Source organism: Clupea harengus, chromosome 14 (genome assembly GCF_900700415.2).
Source record: "Clupea harengus chromosome 14, Ch_v2.0.2, whole genome shotgun sequence".
Taxonomy (NCBI): domain Eukaryota; kingdom Metazoa; phylum Chordata; class Actinopteri; order Clupeiformes; family Clupeidae; genus Clupea; species Clupea harengus.
The window spans coordinates 23,239,664-23,257,875 of record NC_045165.1 but is presented as its reverse complement, the minus strand read 5'-3'; the positions used below and the strand labels follow the sequence as shown (position 1 = coordinate 23,257,875).

At 42.0% G+C, this 18,212-nt stretch overlaps 1 protein-coding gene across 1 annotated transcript; it reads left to right on the top strand.

The window, feature by feature from the left end:
- The first annotated feature begins 2,272 nt into the window (after positions 1-2,272).
- Positions 2,273-17,578, top strand: LOC105895825 (uncharacterized protein C14orf132). Its single transcript, XM_031580776.2, has 2 exons — positions 2,273-2,518; positions 15,689-17,578. The coding sequence occupies exons 1-2, from the start codon at positions 2,492-2,494 to the stop codon at positions 15,926-15,928; spliced, it is 267 nt and encodes an 88-aa protein (XP_031436636.1). The 5' UTR covers positions 2,273-2,491; the 3' UTR covers positions 15,929-17,578.
- The last annotated feature ends 634 nt before the right edge of the window (positions 17,579-18,212 follow it).

Below are 18,212 nucleotides of genomic sequence, written 5' to 3'. Positions count from 1 at the left end.
CCTCTTGTGGAGGATGACAAATGGAGCGGTGGAGTCACCCATGCGCTGTGACGGTCAGCGGGTGAGCGATGTCGCCTCGGGGCACGACTGCCGGTGGGGAAACTGTTGCATCAGCATCAGCGCTTTTCACTTCTTTCTCTCCTCTGAAGGAGGAGAAGTTGGAGGAAGACGCTGTTCCAATCCACACGAGAATACTTATGACACATACAGTACATGTACATCACACACAAACACATATGGAGACACACACACACACACACACACACAGACACACACACACACACACACACACACACACACACACACACACACACACACACACACACACACACACACACACACACACACACACACACACACACACACACACACACACACACAAGCACATCATCACTTCACACAGCAGAAACTGTCCACAAGGGAGCCACAAATGACGCACAGTGCTCCGATGTTGTCCTCCTCATGTGAGGCCCAGCAAATGCAAGCTGATGGGATGATAGAGAAGGTCACAACAGAGTGCTGACCCATAGTTTCTTCATACAAACCACCTCCAGCGGAGTACACCCCCAACCACCACCCACTGTATTCACCATGGTGGAGACAAGAAACCCAGACACTTCGGAGCCACAGTGCCAGCCGCCTGCGGTGGTTCCTCCAGTGGTGGATAGGATGGAGCCACACTGCGTCATAAAGGGCAGGAACAGGAACTCTCTGCTCGGCTGCAGCGGATACGGCCACCCTGGGAGAGAGAGGAGTGAGATGGTTAATTTAACCAGCCCAGCTGTGCAGACGAGGGGATAGCAGAACACAGCTCCGCTGGTCTTCCATTATACTTTCAAAGCTGTCCACACCCCTCCTATCAAACAGATACCCACACACATACATTTAAGATCAATAAACAACAACAGCAAAAGATCTAAAGAATTCACAGAAATCATATTGCAGAAAGAAATGTCAGCAGTGTTACACATGAAAAAACAAAACAGTGAAGTTCTTCAGTAAAATCCCATTTTTGGCAATACACAATGCTTTTCTTCACAGATATCTCAGTTAAGCTGTCTCTATTTGAATACACATAGCAACACCGACTTTTAAAGGGTTAGCGAGTAACTCTCAGTCACAGGTGTGAGGATTTCGCCCCAAATTTAACATACATACATTTTCAGGCATTTCTTCTCTGAAAGGGAACTTCCAACATTCAGAGTTCTTTCTAGTTCTCCCTGTGAGCTGGAAGCAGTCAGTTACTGCCCCTCAAGCCGCTGCCATGGAGGATTATCTGTATGTTATGCAAATATACGGTATCCTGAATATTTATGTGCACTGTGGAAGTTTTTAGTGACACAAATGGAATAATATGCATATTTTTGCATTCAATGAAAGAACATTGTGATTATTTGAAAGAAAAAATGACAGTACTGCTGTAATACACACACACACTCTCTCACTTTCTCTATCTCTCTCTCTCTTGCTCTCTCTCTCTCTCTCTCTCACACACACCCACCCACCCACCCACACACACACACACACACACACACACACACACACACACACACACACCCACACACACACACACACACACACACACACACACACACACACACACACACACACAGATGTATGTGTAGCACTGAGACTTCCTAGGGTTTCTTGAATAGAATAAAGGACCTAATGTGAGTAATGAGGATGTGCTCTTTCCCTTGTGAATTCTTATTGAGTCATACATCATTAAAGTCAGCTCAATTGATTAATAGTAGGTCCATCTTGCACACACACTTTATTACAGCTGAAAACAAATGCAGTGCTCTTGATTCAAGATGTATGACTGATATCACTCCATTAGAGATAATATGAATGTTTCTGAAAGGGCTTGATGCACATGAATGGTTGGATACTTGTACTTGCATGTTATTTTGGATGGATATTGTGGCCCTTGAGTTTTCTTTTCTTCATCAGAAGCCAAGGAGTGTGAAGTATATGGTTAGTATACTAGATAGAATTTATTTGTCAGGCACCCTCTGTGATATTCTCGCACACAAACTTTCAGTTTGAAATCAATTAATATTCGACACAGCGTGGGTGATCGACAGAGTGGAAGAGAGCAAGAGGGAGCGAGAGAGGGGAAACGCGAGAGAGAGAGAGAGAGAGAGAGAAAGAGAGAGAGAGAGAGAGAGAGAGAGAGAGAAGAGAGAGAAAGAGAGAGAGAGAGAGAGAGAGAGAGAGAGAGAGAGATTAACTATTGCACATCCTTACAGCTCACCCACTGACTGCTGTCTCCCGCCCGCGTCAACATCCCCGCCCGCTCTCGGCTCACTCGCCTTCAGGTTGTGCTTACGAACTGACGCCCGTCAAAACTGCTCTGAGTTCGGTATCATTTCAATGGAGCGAGGACTTTCAGAGATTCGTGGTGGTTGTTTAGAGTAATAAACCATACTAATACATGTTGAAACACCCCTACGTAAGTTGAATTCGGGTGCACCAGCCAGTAAACATCATGGATCTTTCATTTATGGCAGCACAGGTAAGATACATGTTTGGTCTGAAATATTTTTGTCAGTTCGACAGGTGTAGACAGAAATCTAACTTTAATATTCTCACATATGTGGGCGTGGTTATAAGAGTTGTAGGATAGCCTACTAGTATTCGTATATCATGTTTTGACTGAAAACTACCAATTATTAATTACGCTAATTCTGGGAAAACGTGTTGACAACATGTGGTTAACCATGAAGATTATGGGCACAATTAAATGCAGCAAGCATGCAATGGAAACGTCGAAGGCAGACGGCAAACTAGAAATAAAGTAAAAACGACACTAAATATGTCTTTTGTTTGCTTCTGGGATTAGACGTACAGTTTGATTGTAACAGATATTTTTCAGATTTTACTCAAGATAAATGTAGACTGTTGAACGTTGTATTGCTTCTGAAGTACGGGGAAAAACGCCCTCTGGCTGCTGTAAGCAGTTAGATTAAACTACCATCCATCAGCTGTATAGTTGGGTATAAGAGGATGAATGTTGCAAATCTTCACCGCAATGATTTGTCAAATAAGTATCCCAATTCATCTTGATAATATATGGTATACATCATAATGCTTTCTTGGTAATACACAGCAGCTTTGATGTATTATTGTGTGCACAGTTGTTTTGTTTATATTCAAAGGGTGGAATATAGTTCTTGGCTTTGTTCAGTGTCCACGGAGAGGCTAAGAATTCATCAATGTATCTTAGGAAATGCTCATCTTCAAGCGTAGGCTACATGTTATCCTGCACTCCTAACACACAAACACACACACACACACAGATACCTGAATAACTTTTGGGAGTATATTCAACAGGGAAAACACAGGTTCTATCTTTGTTTATCCACCACAGTCAGCAGGTTGCTAGCTTGCTGACTGATGGGCTCTCTCGACACACCCCACCTGAAAACATCACTCCAAGCCAGCATAGCCCCCCGTGCTCGCTGTAAGGTAGAGTGACATCAAATAGACTCAGACCTTTGATGGGTGGGCTATGGGGTGAGGCTGTGCAGATGCTGCCTGCAAGGCCAGCTGCAGGATGCGTTACAAGTTTGGGCAGTAGCACACGGCGGTGCGTTATCATTCAGGTCAGTGATGATGTTTAGTGGAGGAGCATCAAAGTCTCTTTCTTTTCTTGCACATTGTGTTTCAAAAGCACGCCTGACCACACACCATTGAACTAAACTAACAGTTCATCCATGTGTTTTGATTACCAATTAAGACGCCAAAGCGACACCTGAGTGGTTGCAAATTGAACAGTCACGCTCCATTAAGTTGAAGTGCTGTCATATAGTAGAGGCACAGAGAAAGGTTGCCCTCGACACACAAGTGAAAGCCAGTGATGGCTTGGAGATGGTTATGTGCTTTGACACATCACTGGAGTGGCTCGTCATGTCTGCCAAAGACTGTAGAATTGTCTCTGAAGGATGACAGGATGTTTTAAATGCATTGCAACAAATTATGACAGCTGACATAACTTATGACATGTTTTGTCATAATATTTGACCGAAGAGTCTCTGACTTCCATGTTTTTCATCACGACTGTAACTGTAAAAACACATGCGATGGCTGACAGGAACCTGCGTAGGCATGAGAAATGGAATAGGCATAGGCGTGGAACTGAACACTCTCGGCCAGGATACACATTTCCATGATGCTGCTTTATTGTAAGTCATTCCAACACTCTATATACAGTGTTGCAATTGAGTACATCTGGTGTCCTACTTCCATACCATTGCACAGTATTTACTGTCGTTATGAATTAAAATAGTATTGTATCTGCAACTTTAACAATAACCCTGATCCCGTAATAAAATAACACAATCGTTACTTAACTTCAAAATTATTGACAGACTTATCCCGGTTGCTTAAAGGTAGGATGTGGTTTCATACTGGATTTAGATCTTAGATCTTCATATAGGCTGAATGTAGATCCTACATGTAAATATGATCAGCCTGTGGCCAGCATTTTATGGACTTGACTTCTTGATAGCCATTGGAAGGTGCTGTATAAACACACCACTACATCATACATGGAGGCATCACTACACAGCTGTTGTCCTTTGCGAGTCCAGCAAGTCTTTGATTGATGGGCGCATATTTCAATATTCAGATGCTTAAAATTGACATCTTCATTGGTGCTCATGGCCATGTTGCCTAGATTTACAGCTGTATTGTATTAACTGATTTAATTTGTTTGGGAAGTGCTGTAATATGTCAAAGAACAGATCTGGCCAAGACAGGTCAAGGGAGGCATTATTTTATTGTATGTTTATTTATACTGTGTATGATAGAGAGAGTATTCTGAAAGTATACCTTCATTGTCAGTTACATGACAGGAAAGTAATAACTGTGACACCAGAAAGCAGCTGTGATTTGGGTGTGAATGGAAATGCCTTCAATATATCCGTTCTGCTCTGGTCTCGTATTTCCATCTCATATTACCACGCCTGAAATAATCTAGGGATGGAACCATTAAACTCTGAAGCAATTCATTTATGTCAGTTCAGCAGTTCCTGGCTGTGTCCTGGTTTGTTTTTTTAACTTGCATATTTTCTCCCATTATATCTCAATAGCTTTGCATGACAAAAACACCATATATGAGACAGGGGATTTCATGACGTATATCCTTTATCCCCTCCAGAGAAGTGCTTTTTCTACCCAGTTTCAGAGAAAAATGAGCTCAAAGACTTGGCTTCAAAGTAGAATTTGATTTGCACTTGGCTGAGACAGATATAAATACAGTATGAGTTCACACAGAGCTGAGCTGTCCCATTGTCCATGTTGGTCCTGCAGCTCAATGCCATCTTGTGCAAACTAACTGTCCAATACTATAGCCAGACATAATATTTTCAGAATGACCCTGGTGCATTCATTCTGAGAATTGCACATGTATAAAATGGCATGACATGAAAAAACCATCGTGGCTGACACCATGGATACTCTGCAGTTGGGTTCCACAAGAGGTGGCATGGATTTGGATCATTTGTTGTGCTGAAATGCAAGGTGTAGATTATTACATTCTGAGATGACTGGTTTTGAGCACGCTATCCATACGGTCTTCTGCATCCACATATGAAAGAGGAAGTGCAGGCTGATGCGGTGTGCGTTTGGTAGGGCAGCGTGCAGAGGATGCGCTTTAAATGAAGTGGTAAATGGTAAAGAAAGTGGTTGCCGTTGCTTAGTGAATGCGTGATGTGGGCTGCAAGGGTTGGGGTAGCAGGGAGGATCAGGGTGTTGTATGTGATGCATACTTGATGTCAAAGCATGTGTGCTTGGAAAGCGAACATTCTGCGAGAGGCTTTTTGACAAAGTATGGCTCTACAGACAACAATTTTGAAGGAATTATTCCTACAACATGAGTTCACATCTCAATGCAGCACAAACCAAAAACAATCACTTTTGACAAATCAGACAACATCAATACTGTTTGTTTAAATGTTTAAAGCAGCATTACGGAGTGTCTGTCTAAAACTAGTGAGCTACCTAAAATGCACGCAAAGACCTTGCAAACACCACCAACAGCCCTGTTGGCATGTTGGCATAAAAGCTTTTCGCGGGGTGTTCCGACTGGAACAGCAAAACTACATAGTGCATAGCCTGGACGGCTAGTGGGAATGAAAGGTATATTTATCTGTCCTTCACAAAAAAGTCCATTAAAATTAATTTGAAGACAATACGTAAAGCAGTTGCTCATAAAAACATACCTCATAAAGTGGCTAATTGTTGCATAGAGTTGCTTTAATCTTTCATCATTGTTATTGTCAGCTATGGCTAAATAGAACAGGCCAAATATCAGATATGACAAGATTAACTATATTATAATGAGTGAGTATAAAATAGATGGCTTTACTTCAATTAAGCTAAAATATGTGCACAGCAACCACCATGATGTGGTTCTTAAATTTCAATATTTCCCAAATCTGCTCATCTGCACATGTGTGAATAAGAGAGGATAGTAAGGCCTTTGCACATGCTCACTTCTCCCCTCACTGGTTTGCTTGTGCAAATATGTTATGACTCACACTCACATTGTCATAAAGGACCATGTTTGAGCATAAAGATCATTTAGCAGACAACAACCAGTGCCTTTTTAATAAAAACATGACATAACTTTTATCCAATAGAAATTGCTGTAGTGAAATGGCAATAGCAGGTGGAACTACCTCTTTCCCAGAGATTGTGTTGCTTCAGCAAGATTAACAGGTAGGGGTAATTGTTACCGGTACTCACTTGGAACTCTTTCCATTATCCATTACACAAGTTCCGAGAGGTTATGTGAGAGGTCTGTTTGACCTCACAGGTGTCAGTGTTGACATTACTGGCCCGCCCTCTGTGTAGATTACATGTCACTGAACTAGCACATCCTAGCTACACATTACACGGCATCCACCATCCATTCATGCTGAATTTCCCCCTTCTAATCTTCCCTTTCAGAAACATTTGAATGTAGATAAAGTTAGCAGTTTTGCAATACACTTTCCCTGAGTCACTCCAAAATGTAAGCTAATTCAGCCAGTTTCCTTCAATAGCTAAAAAGGTTTCACTGAATAACTCCTTACCATTGAAAGACTAATATCGTTATGTAATGAACTCTAAATGAGCGTTTAAAGGAAGTTGCTGCTGTCCACAAAAAAAGCAATCTGCCACTGAAGGAAAACGAGACACCAACACAGAGGTATTTCCTAATCCCAGTCTCATAGCTGACGTCCGGAGTATTCAGGACTTTCACACTGTGCTGAGGATGCAACGCTATTCAAGCCTAACAGCTGCACAGACGGCAAATGGCTGTGTGAGTCATCATCACTTTCGTGTGTGACATATTGTGTATCTCTCAGTGACTGATGTGTGTGACTTTGGATGCCAGAGTGTGTGTGTGTGTGTGTGTGTGTGTGTGTGTGTGTGTGTGTGTGTGTGTGTGTGTGTGTGTGTGTGTGTGTGTGTGTGTGTGTGTGTCTGTGTCTGTGTGTCTGTGTGTGTGTACACTGGATAGGATGTGTGCGGGTGATGGGCGCATCATTGCTAAGAGCTTAATCTAAACCAAGGTGGATTAGCCCAAGCCTTTGCTGGGGTGTTTTCTCAGCAAACAGCTTCATAAGCTGTCCCTCACATCTTCAAATGTCAGCCTCATCTGACGGATCCCCAAGCATCCCACTCTGTCTGGCTTTCCCTCCATTCTCCCCTGATGGGACTCCTGCTTTTGTGATGCCATTCCAAACTAGCCCCAATAAACGTGTTAATTTAAGTCCCCTTATCACATTTGTCTTTTTTCTTTTCACCGAGCATACAGCATACAGTGAAAAGGACATGCTGCCTTCACTGTATTACCAGGTATATACTGTAAGCTCACTAGAAAATAACTCCTAGCTCATTTGTGGCAACACTGTCTTTGCCTGAAGTAAAATAAATGAACGTCCATTTCCTTTTGCCAGCTGGCAGCTATTTTCCCTGAAAAGTTGCATGGGGGCTGCTGTCTGTACAACTGTGCCCTGGGGTAATTCTTTCATTTCTGCTCATATCTTTCTCCTGTTTAAAATGTTTATTCAGCGCCACAGTATACCAGCTACACTAGCAGGCATGCCAATCCTAATAACACAGAGTAAAGTGCTGCTTTTTTATGTTCTCCCAAAGGGAGATATTCTCTCTGTCACACCTTATGTACATCATCCGATAGCTACCTCAAGCCCCAGAGAACTAGTTCCATACAGGTCTGGACTATAAAGAATAGTCACCATACCCTACAAACAGTAATGATCCAGTTGTACAATTCGTAACGATTATTCATACAACATGATATATCAAATTGTGCTTTAGGTTAAAACAGAAATACATTTTAATACAAGGTCACTTTTGCGCCTGAATACAAACTTTTCCATGTACTCTTGCAAGTAAGAGTGTGTCCTTGTGAACAGCAGTGCTCACATACACATGTTGTTGAAGATAAAGGTCAGTGAGATTCGAGCAGGATAAACAAATCTACCAACAAAGCAACCAGTAAACAAAACCACAATGACAGAAAAAATCTGCAGATGCAGTGTTATGGGTTCCCAGTGAGATTTGACCCGTGTCAGAGAAACTGGAGAAACACCTGTGTCGGCTCCGCAACTAAATGTGATTGTGAAAATTAGCCAATTAGCCCTCATTGGCAGGCGGGCGGGCAGGACGTACAGTAATGACTCGGGGGGTTATGAGTCACAAGCAGTTTGATGAATTGCTCTGTGAGCAGCTGTGTTGTTTTCTCTTGTTGAACGCTCATGAACGTCATGCACAGCCTATTAAAAACACATCAAGCTGACCAGTTTTTTATCAAGATCTTCATCGGATGTGGCTTTTGTTCCAGTATGATGAAATATAACAGGCACTATGAACACTCCACATATCTATTTTGCGCAAGGACTGATTCAAGACGGATGTGGCCTCTGTGCTCTGGGCCCTGGTCATGGTTTGTGAGTGCTTTAGTGCGGGTAGCGACTAGTAGATGCATCAACGCTGGATGCTGTCGCTTTCCCATTCCTCTCTTTCCCCCGGTCCATAAAGAGCATGGAGAAGCACTCAGTTAGGGCCAAGTGAAAGAGAGAGAGAGAGAGAGAAAAAGAAAGAGGGAAACACAGAGAGAGAGAGGGAAACACACAGAGAGAGAGGGAGATAAAGGCCAAAAACTAGTAAACAAGTTTCCTTTAGAACATTCGTCAAGGGTTCCCATGGAATATATGTTTGAGGATATGCAAAACCAAAAGAAGGTCTCAAAAACCAAACTTCTGTTGACAGGATCCTGTTGTGAATACTGATAGATGGCACATATCAGCACCACCACCACATTCAGACATTCAATCCTCTCCCTCCCTCCTCTCTTTCTCGCTTCCTTCTTCCCATCTTGGCCCTGCTTTTCTTTTCTCTTCATGCCTCTCTACCTCTTTCCATCCTCCTCTCCCAGTTGCCAGCCCCCACACCTCCCACACCACTGTTCATCTGTGATGTATGATGTGTGTGTGGGGGGGGGGCTTTGACAGACATGGGCTCTGGAGAGAATCCCAGGCAGGCAGGCTTGGAGGAGGCAGAAAAGTGAAGGCTCCAGACACAAAGCCTCCCTCACCACACCGGAGCAGCTCTACTCCACAGTGTCCGCGGGGCTCAGCAGGGCAGCATAAGAGACAGCGTGGCATAGAGGCTGGGCTGCCTCAGTCTGATGTGCCTCTCATGGGGCATGCAGCTGCAGGACTGAATTGTGTTATCCGTCACATGCTCGGCAGAATAGCAATGGGCTGCATCCATGTAGCTTTTGATGGGAGTTATAGTGTAGCTTCTGTCATATTATCATATATCATATTATCATATACTGATGTCGTGATCTCTTTTCCAGTACTGCTAAGGTACGTTGGATTGTAGTGACTAGAGTCTAGAACATGCATATAATGTATACGACCACTTGGATGGGTCACATGTTCAGCTCAGGCTTATGACACAAATATCTCTGTTACATAATGTAATGTCTGCGTATACAGTTTTTCGCATCAGCAAGATACTGCAATTTAGGACTGTGTCAAACAGAGCTTGCTCACCACAAGTCTCAGAGGTGATTCAAAGAAAGTAAAGCTCCGGCTTATGTTTTTCTTCCCTCATCTTTTTTGGTCTCTCCATGTGTGGATCCAATTGAAAGCACCACCGTCCTTCCAGTGAGGTCTTACTTGAGTCTGGGTTCATTACATATCCTCCACCACTGCTCTGGTATTACTCAATATCACTCTGAGCCCACCCAGATAAGAGAACCCAATGTAGACTCAAGATAAAAGCACACAGAAGATTGTTTTTTCCCCGCTTTGGCTCTTAAATTATATACACACACACAAGCACGCACACACACACCCACACACACACATACACGCACGCACACAATCACACACACACGCACACACATACACACACACACCACATTATTAAATTCTCCCCAGTCTACCATGACACCCCTCTACCATGCCATCTCTCAAATAGACCCATACAGCTTTAAAATATGTCTCCACAGTAATGAATGATGTGAAGCCCCGGTGGCTATTTGCATTGACAGACAGACACGTGATGCAATGTCCATAGTCTTCCTCCATAGTCTTCCTCCATAGTCTTCAGTAGAGTGGAAAGAGTTCTTGGTTCCAAGAGTACACTACACCTATTTGTCTATCCTTGAATGGCTGTCAAGAAAAAAACATTATTCATTGCTAAGGACATCCCCCTGGCAACAGGCTAAAGCCAACTGAATATGTCGCATGCACTTTTAAAGCTACAGTGTCTACAAGAAGAGAAGATCAGAATATGTTTTATAACAGTATGTGGTGCCTACCTAAACTAATCATTCCCGGTCATGTATAATTTTATTTTACTAATGAATTTAGGGAATTGCTCATTTTCCATGGTGAAAGTTACACTGGTCCACATAAAAAATGTTGAGGTACCATTAAACACATATAACATTTTGTTAATGTCTTCATTATTGCAGGCATTATTTGTGGATCATACACAGGGAATTTCTTTGGCAGTAAACTATACTGATACAAATAGGTGACGCTCACATACTCCCGTGGGATAAAATTAAAACACATGTCTGTTTAAATAATTTATGAGGAGTTACTGAGAAAAGATGTGTTTGAAAGTCATCTCACTTTAGGGAAAAGACAGGCCTTCACTCGTCACTCAGTTGAATCATTGATAAACAGCAAAACCTATGAACAGCCCTCACTGAAATGCAGAAATGCACAGCAGAGTCTTATGTATTGGATATCTATAGTATATACTGTATCTACACAGTATATCTATTTGATATCTGTAGTATATTTATTGGATATCTATAGTATATATCTACAGTATATCTATTGGATATTGCAATGGATGTAGGATAGAACCAGATGTATACTGACTAGTCTCATCATGACCACTGCTGCGCGCAGGTGGGCATATATGTAGTGCACAAAGTTTGTTTTCTTCTTCTTTTTTTACTAACTTTTAGTCTGTGATATCTCATAGTTAGACTTCACCGATCCACGTGGAAGGTACTCAAAATACTCAAATTAAGCAAAAGAATATATCTGTTATAGTGTTAAGTCCCACTTGTCCTCATATTCACTAGACAAGTTGCAAAATTGCAGAACCTAACTCACAGGTACTGCTTCACACCCTATCAATGTATAGCCACCACATCCACAAATTATAGTTCCCTAAATGCTCACTCAGAATAAGATATACAACTACCTTTTTGTAGTCTATTGTTGCCAGAAATGTAATCATTCAAGATAGCACACTTTTCTTTGAATGGAAAATATGTTATTTATTTCACGTTCATGCCTGTCTAGTTATGTCTTCTGTATACTGTTTACTATGATTTGACATTTTTAAGTGGATAATGTGACATTGTCTTCAAGCATATTATCGAGCAATGTAATCCCTCCCAAAAACATTCTGGCAGGCAGGCTGCCTTCAGAATTTCATGAGATCCACCAAATGCAGTGACACGCTGTACAACACAACAACAGTTTTCGAGTTCTGTGGACCCAAACCTGATATGATATGCAGAGCCTTCTCAAATAGATTGTGTTTGAGATTCAGAGTTATGGACTCTGACTATTTGTAACAATTAAGGAGACTTATTATTTATTTACAGTTCTCAGACTACAGGGATCAATAAAAGTCCCTCAGAGTCCCTGAAATGGCCAGCTCTAGATACTCTGAGCTGGCAGTGGTGATAATGGCACTAATGAGGACAAAGCACTTCACAATGACTACCCACCTGGCGGAAAAACACGCTTCTTTTAAAAATAGCTTGCTGAGATATGTAAAGCTCTGAAGTTCTTCAGTGAACAGACATTTTTTCCCTGGCAGCTTAAGCCCCTCTGTTAGTCCTCGACGTGAAAGCAACACAGGCGTTTCCTTGGAGATTAAACTTGGCCCTCCGAATCTTTGGGGAAGCTTAAAGCTCTTTAATTCCCCACTGGCTTTCCTCAGCCTCACACCCATTTCTTTAAAGTTAGTCAAGAGTGCCACGCTTGCCGTGGGTTTGCCCTCGAACAGTGTTTTTTTTTTTTGGTAGAGGGGAGTACAGTAGAGTAGTACTCCTATTGAATTTAAAATATACAGCTACACAGACGTCATGAGCGAGCAAGATTAAAGGCAAATCGTGTTTTTATCGTCACTGCCAAGCCCACACAACCACACATAATAAATCAAGAGAGTGCTCCGCTCCATGAGAAGGCCAGGGCCCTTCGCTCATCTGGGTAGAATGGGGAATCATCTCTAATTGTCGGCACTGTCAATATTTCATTGTTTTGTTGTGCAAGCCCTCTCCTCCTCACATAACTCAATGACTCACATACAACACTTTGTCACTTACAGGGATTTCATCGGCAGAATGTGCTCTCTTCTGCTGCTCCGCTTTCCACTGTCAGTTTGCAATTATGGCAGTAAATATAATCAAAGTGATACAAACGAAAAGTAGTCTTTATAAAATGAAAAATAAAGAACTGCAACTGCCTTATTCCCCCCCCCCCCCTTTCTGTTATGAGGAAGACATGGTTGTCATCTATATTGAGATACTCCCCTGCTGCAAGGAGATTATTGAGTGATCATCGGGCACGTGCTGAGGAAGCCCACCTCTTTACGTGTTCTATCGAATGGCGCAGCGCGCGGCAAAACACTCTCGCCTCGACCAGGGGAAAAATCGATGAGGCCGGGGTTGCATGCTGGCAGAACCTGGGGTTGCATGCTGATCACCCCTCCAGTTTGGGTGTTCCAACTAATATAAGAACTTTGTTTAGATCTCTCTCGGCTGGCTCTCTCTTTCTCACAGATGTTGAAGTTGTCCTGGGGCAATAATGATGAGGCCATAAATGAATGTAAAAGGGGCCAAATCCAACCACAGTGCAATACTCAATGCCTTTTCATGTTCCTGAAGAGACTTGCTTTTAGTTCCCTTTATCTGATTGCATATTATTTCAGTGTATGATTTGTTGAATGTTTCTAGGCATACCACAGTGTGCTTTCATTTCCCATTGAAATGAATGGTAGGGGATGTACATGTAACACATTCGATGCCTAGTTCAACACGTAGGCCCCTGGGACGATCAAGACACAATGCAACACAATAGAATAATTTTGTGTTGGTAGGTGACTAGCTGAGGAAAAGCAACGCTCCGATTATGATTATGGGAACGCCACGAAGTGCTGACACAAGTTAGTGCATATACAGAATGAAATTCATGATGCAACGAGAATGAAGAAAAATGTCAAAGCTTAGACTGAAACTTTGGTTTAATCATTATACATTCATTCTCACATGCATTCTGTAGAAACGTATGATCCTAGTCCTCTTTGAGCAGATTCAAATGCATTCACCACTGGGAATACAATGAATGCCAATGAATCTGTATCTGATTCATATTTCATAGTTCTGGAATATAATTCAAATATACACTATGTTGTACCCCAGAGAATCACGCAATGCAACAAGGCTCACGATTCAGGCCTTACAGACAATTTGTTCTGTATTATGAGCAAGGACTCCCACATAAAACATATGCAAACTTTTCATATTTATTTGACTACATGTTAACAAATCCATATTCTCCACAGTATACAAATCCATAGTATTGATTGCCTGACCAATCCATTTTAATTAGGGTTCATTTTTTGTAATGGCCAACATGTTAAAAGACCTGACTGCACACAGATGCTAACTACTGGTCATATGACCATCAACTTGAGCAATGAAGAGCTCCACTGTCATGGTGTCATTATAGTTGCAGTACAACTACACATACTTCTGGCAAAGAGACCACCACATACATGTAAGGTAAGTCTGTAATTTCTCATATCTGACACCGGGTTGATCTTAAGTCCGTGAAAAACCTTGTTCACACTACTGTAGATCTATATCTATATAATGGTTATTCATGTAACAATATTCCATTCTCTGTTGCTCTGCATTTACAGCTGTGAAATGCATCAGCTACCTCAACCAATCCAGCTCCATTATAGAGATAGCACCCCAGAATAGCCACTCATATTTGTTCCCCAGTTCTCCCCATATTTTGCTGTTATTTCCCAGAATTCCCTTATAATTACATTGTTCAATATCTAATCTAAAAATGTAAAGTTTCTCTTCAGTTATGTATTCGGTTAAGGAAATGCCTCCAAACCACCATCTCATACGCATACATATTTATATGTATGTGTGAGAGGGTGTGTTAATGTGCATGTATTGCGTGTGTTTATGAGTAAGATCCCATGTTTACATATGTGTGTGACAGTGACAAAGACAGAAATAGACAGAGATGGACAATAAGATATGTCTGCATATTTGTCTCTGTTCATAATCAGCTTGTGAAAGCAAAGTTTGCCTGAGAGAGAGTGAGACAGAGAGAGAGAGAGCATGTGTGTATCTCTCATCTTGCCCCAAGGTATTTTTAGCATTGTTTTCAGCAGTGTTTGCGAGAGGAGTAGGTGGTGGAGGAGGAGAAGGGGGTGGAGGAGGAGGAGGAGGAGGAGGGGGTGGTTGTGTTTTCTAGTGTGCGAGTGAGTGGCGTAGCCTGCACTCAGCCTGCTCATACAGGATGTACAGTAGCTATGAGCGCACGCTCCACTGCTCAGCCCTCCAGTCTCCTCCCAGCTCTAATTGTCTTGGGCAATAAATCACTTTACCTTACCGCAGCTTCAAATATTTATTTAGGCCTTAATTAAGCACAGGTTCTTGTGCCTGCCATTGTCCTTGTTGGAATTTGTGCCTGTGGTGGAAAGCGTGTTGGTTGTGTCGCAAAATAATGGCACAGAAGATGTCCTCTCTGTTTCATGTATTGCATAAATACTGTTCATTCATTGCAAAGTAGAAAATCCTCTGTTAAGGTACAGTACTGTACCGTACCACCGTACATTTGATACAGCATTGAACACTTAGCTCAAAGACCGTAATCTACATCTGTGGGTTTTTCATGATTGGGTCTGTCCATAGGGAAATATGGGCTAGATCTCGTTAAACACGGTATAGCATGAAGCATATACTGTACACCCACACCACCACTGTACAGTCATGTATTTTTTATGACATAGATCGTATCACAGATCAAACATAAGCAACATATCTCACCCTCCCCATTTCTTTCTCTCTCTCTCTCTCTCCCTCTCTCGCTCTCAGATCCCTGTGATGACGGGTGCCTTCATGGACTCCTCGCCCAACGACGACTACAGCACCGAGCGCTCCCTCTTCAACTCCTCGGCCAGCGTTCACGTGGCGACAGCCTCCGCCTCCTCCGCCCAGGCCCCACCCGACGACCAGGAGCAGATGTCCAGCGACACCATCTGGCTCTGGATCGCCATCGTGGCCACCATCGGCAACATCGTCGTGGTCGGAGTCGTCTACGCCTTCACCTTCTGAATCCAAGAAACCCCACCCTGAAAAACACATGAGTCATGGGGAAAGTGCTATGAAACTTTACAGAACCACCAAGCTCCCCAGCAGTTCAGTGCCCTAACTTGTCTTGGATCTATGGAGACACTGTGATCCTAATAACCATCTGACTCCTGTAGAGAGTTCTAGCTGGAAGGACTCCCCCCCCCCCCCCCTCATCAAATCGTGTGTGCACACTTTCACTAGAGCCGAGTGTTGGGTTTAAAGAGGATTATGATGTAGTTAGTGAATTGGACCTGCTTAATCGCCCCCCAGATAGATGAGAGGCAATTAAGGAAAGTGCAGCTTAATTATTTGGATGAAGGGACCATGAATCTTGAAATGTTCCAAGCGAATCCGGTCATTACTGTTGCATTGCTCTGCACTTGGCAAACTTATTACATTATAAATAACTTGTAAATTTGACGGCCAGAGGAAGGTGACTTGAAACAACAGGGTTTGCTGTCACTGTGGTGGCTTTTTGCATGAGACCCACTGCTCCAACTCCATGGAGTGCATTAAGCCTCTGCCACTATTCCTTTATCAGCCATATTAAGACCATCACGGAACTCCAGCTTCATTGGCCATACCAAAGCATGGGCTATAATGCTCTCCTGATGTTCCGCTGTCACAGCTTATTAAACTAGCAGCACTGAATGGACCTGGGACTACCACAGTAGAAAACTGCAGTCGTTTTTCCTTCAAATGATCACTGTATGCAAAAAAGTAATCGACTATTATTTATTTATGATTTATATTATGATGTAGAAACATTCCTTCTCTATTGACTGGATTGACTTTGATCATGAGAATCAATTCTCTGGCAGCTGTTGTCATAGTGATGAATCCTACCTAATATAGCACCTTAATGATATTTCTTCTGAAACAGAGCTCACTGTGGACGAGTGGGTTTTATTTGGATCTAGACCAATATGAGTACCCAGCCATATTTTCGTCAGTTGAGAAAACAGTTGGACTCCAAAACAGATGGGAAATGTGGAACACACCTCTCTAGATTAAGTCATGTATTGCACACTTGGTCTTCTCTCGTTACAATGTTAAATAATGTTTGAAACATGCCTATCCTTTTTCACAGATGGCTACTGGAACCATTCCTGCATTCACAGATCACCTGTAATTATTACAGTAATGGTGACACAATTATGGACTTGAAGCGTCACCATTAGCTGAAGGATGCTGATTATTAGAGGTTGCTACAGATTGTTGCATTACATGGACAAATCACCAGATGTGTTTTCACCATTTGTAGTACCAGTAGTAATACAGGCAAAGCATCTACCTTACAATATTTTCATCATTTACTGTGATTCTCACTTTAAACAACTGGCTAAAATGTTCGTCATGGAAAATTATTTAGTTAATTATATTATTGTTAATTTTTAAAAGCAGGCTATAATAAACAGCAGGGTTAACAGAGCATACTAAACGTGTGTCACTGGTGCCAGATACTGTAGATAGTATTGGATGATTCAGTTATGCACTCAAACAGGGTCTCTGAAAGACCTGTTTTTATTTTCCATTTGAAAAAGAGTCTAATGCCTGTCTTTGTACTATATTATGACACACACACACATACAAGAATAAACTTTTTGTAATGAGAGACTATACTTACTATTACAAAATCGTTGATGATTGCAATGTCCTCAGATGTAGTGTGTGCAAACTGTCCTATAATAAGATGTTCGAACAGTAGTTTGTATTTCTTGACATAACAGTAACTAAGACTACAAAAGACACCTAACTTCATGCTACCAATAATAAGGGTCATCTTTTTTATTTCAGTTCAATTCCATTATATTTACATAGCATCAATAACCATTTAAATAGTCTCAAAGCACTTTACAGAGCCCAGAGCCTCAACCCCCAAGAGCAAACACTAAGGCAGCGGTGGCAAGGAAAAACTCCCCTTTACCAGGAAGAAACCTTGAGCAGAGGAGGAAGAGGTGGGCAGCAGAAGAGAAGAGAGGATCAGAGCAAGCAGATACATTCATACACGCTAATCAGGATTAGCATACATACTGCATATATACATTCAAGAATACATGATATATACACGACAACTACAAGTGTGTAAAAAATGGAGAGTTAGCATTCAAAGTACTGGTTGTAGAACATCTTTATGGGTATACAGTGTGTTTATAATGCCAGCATGCAATTATAATGGTCATAACAAATTGAGAGTCGTGTACTCATGGGATTCCTATTAATACAATAAGGAGATGATAGTGATCATATTTGCAGAGAAATGGGT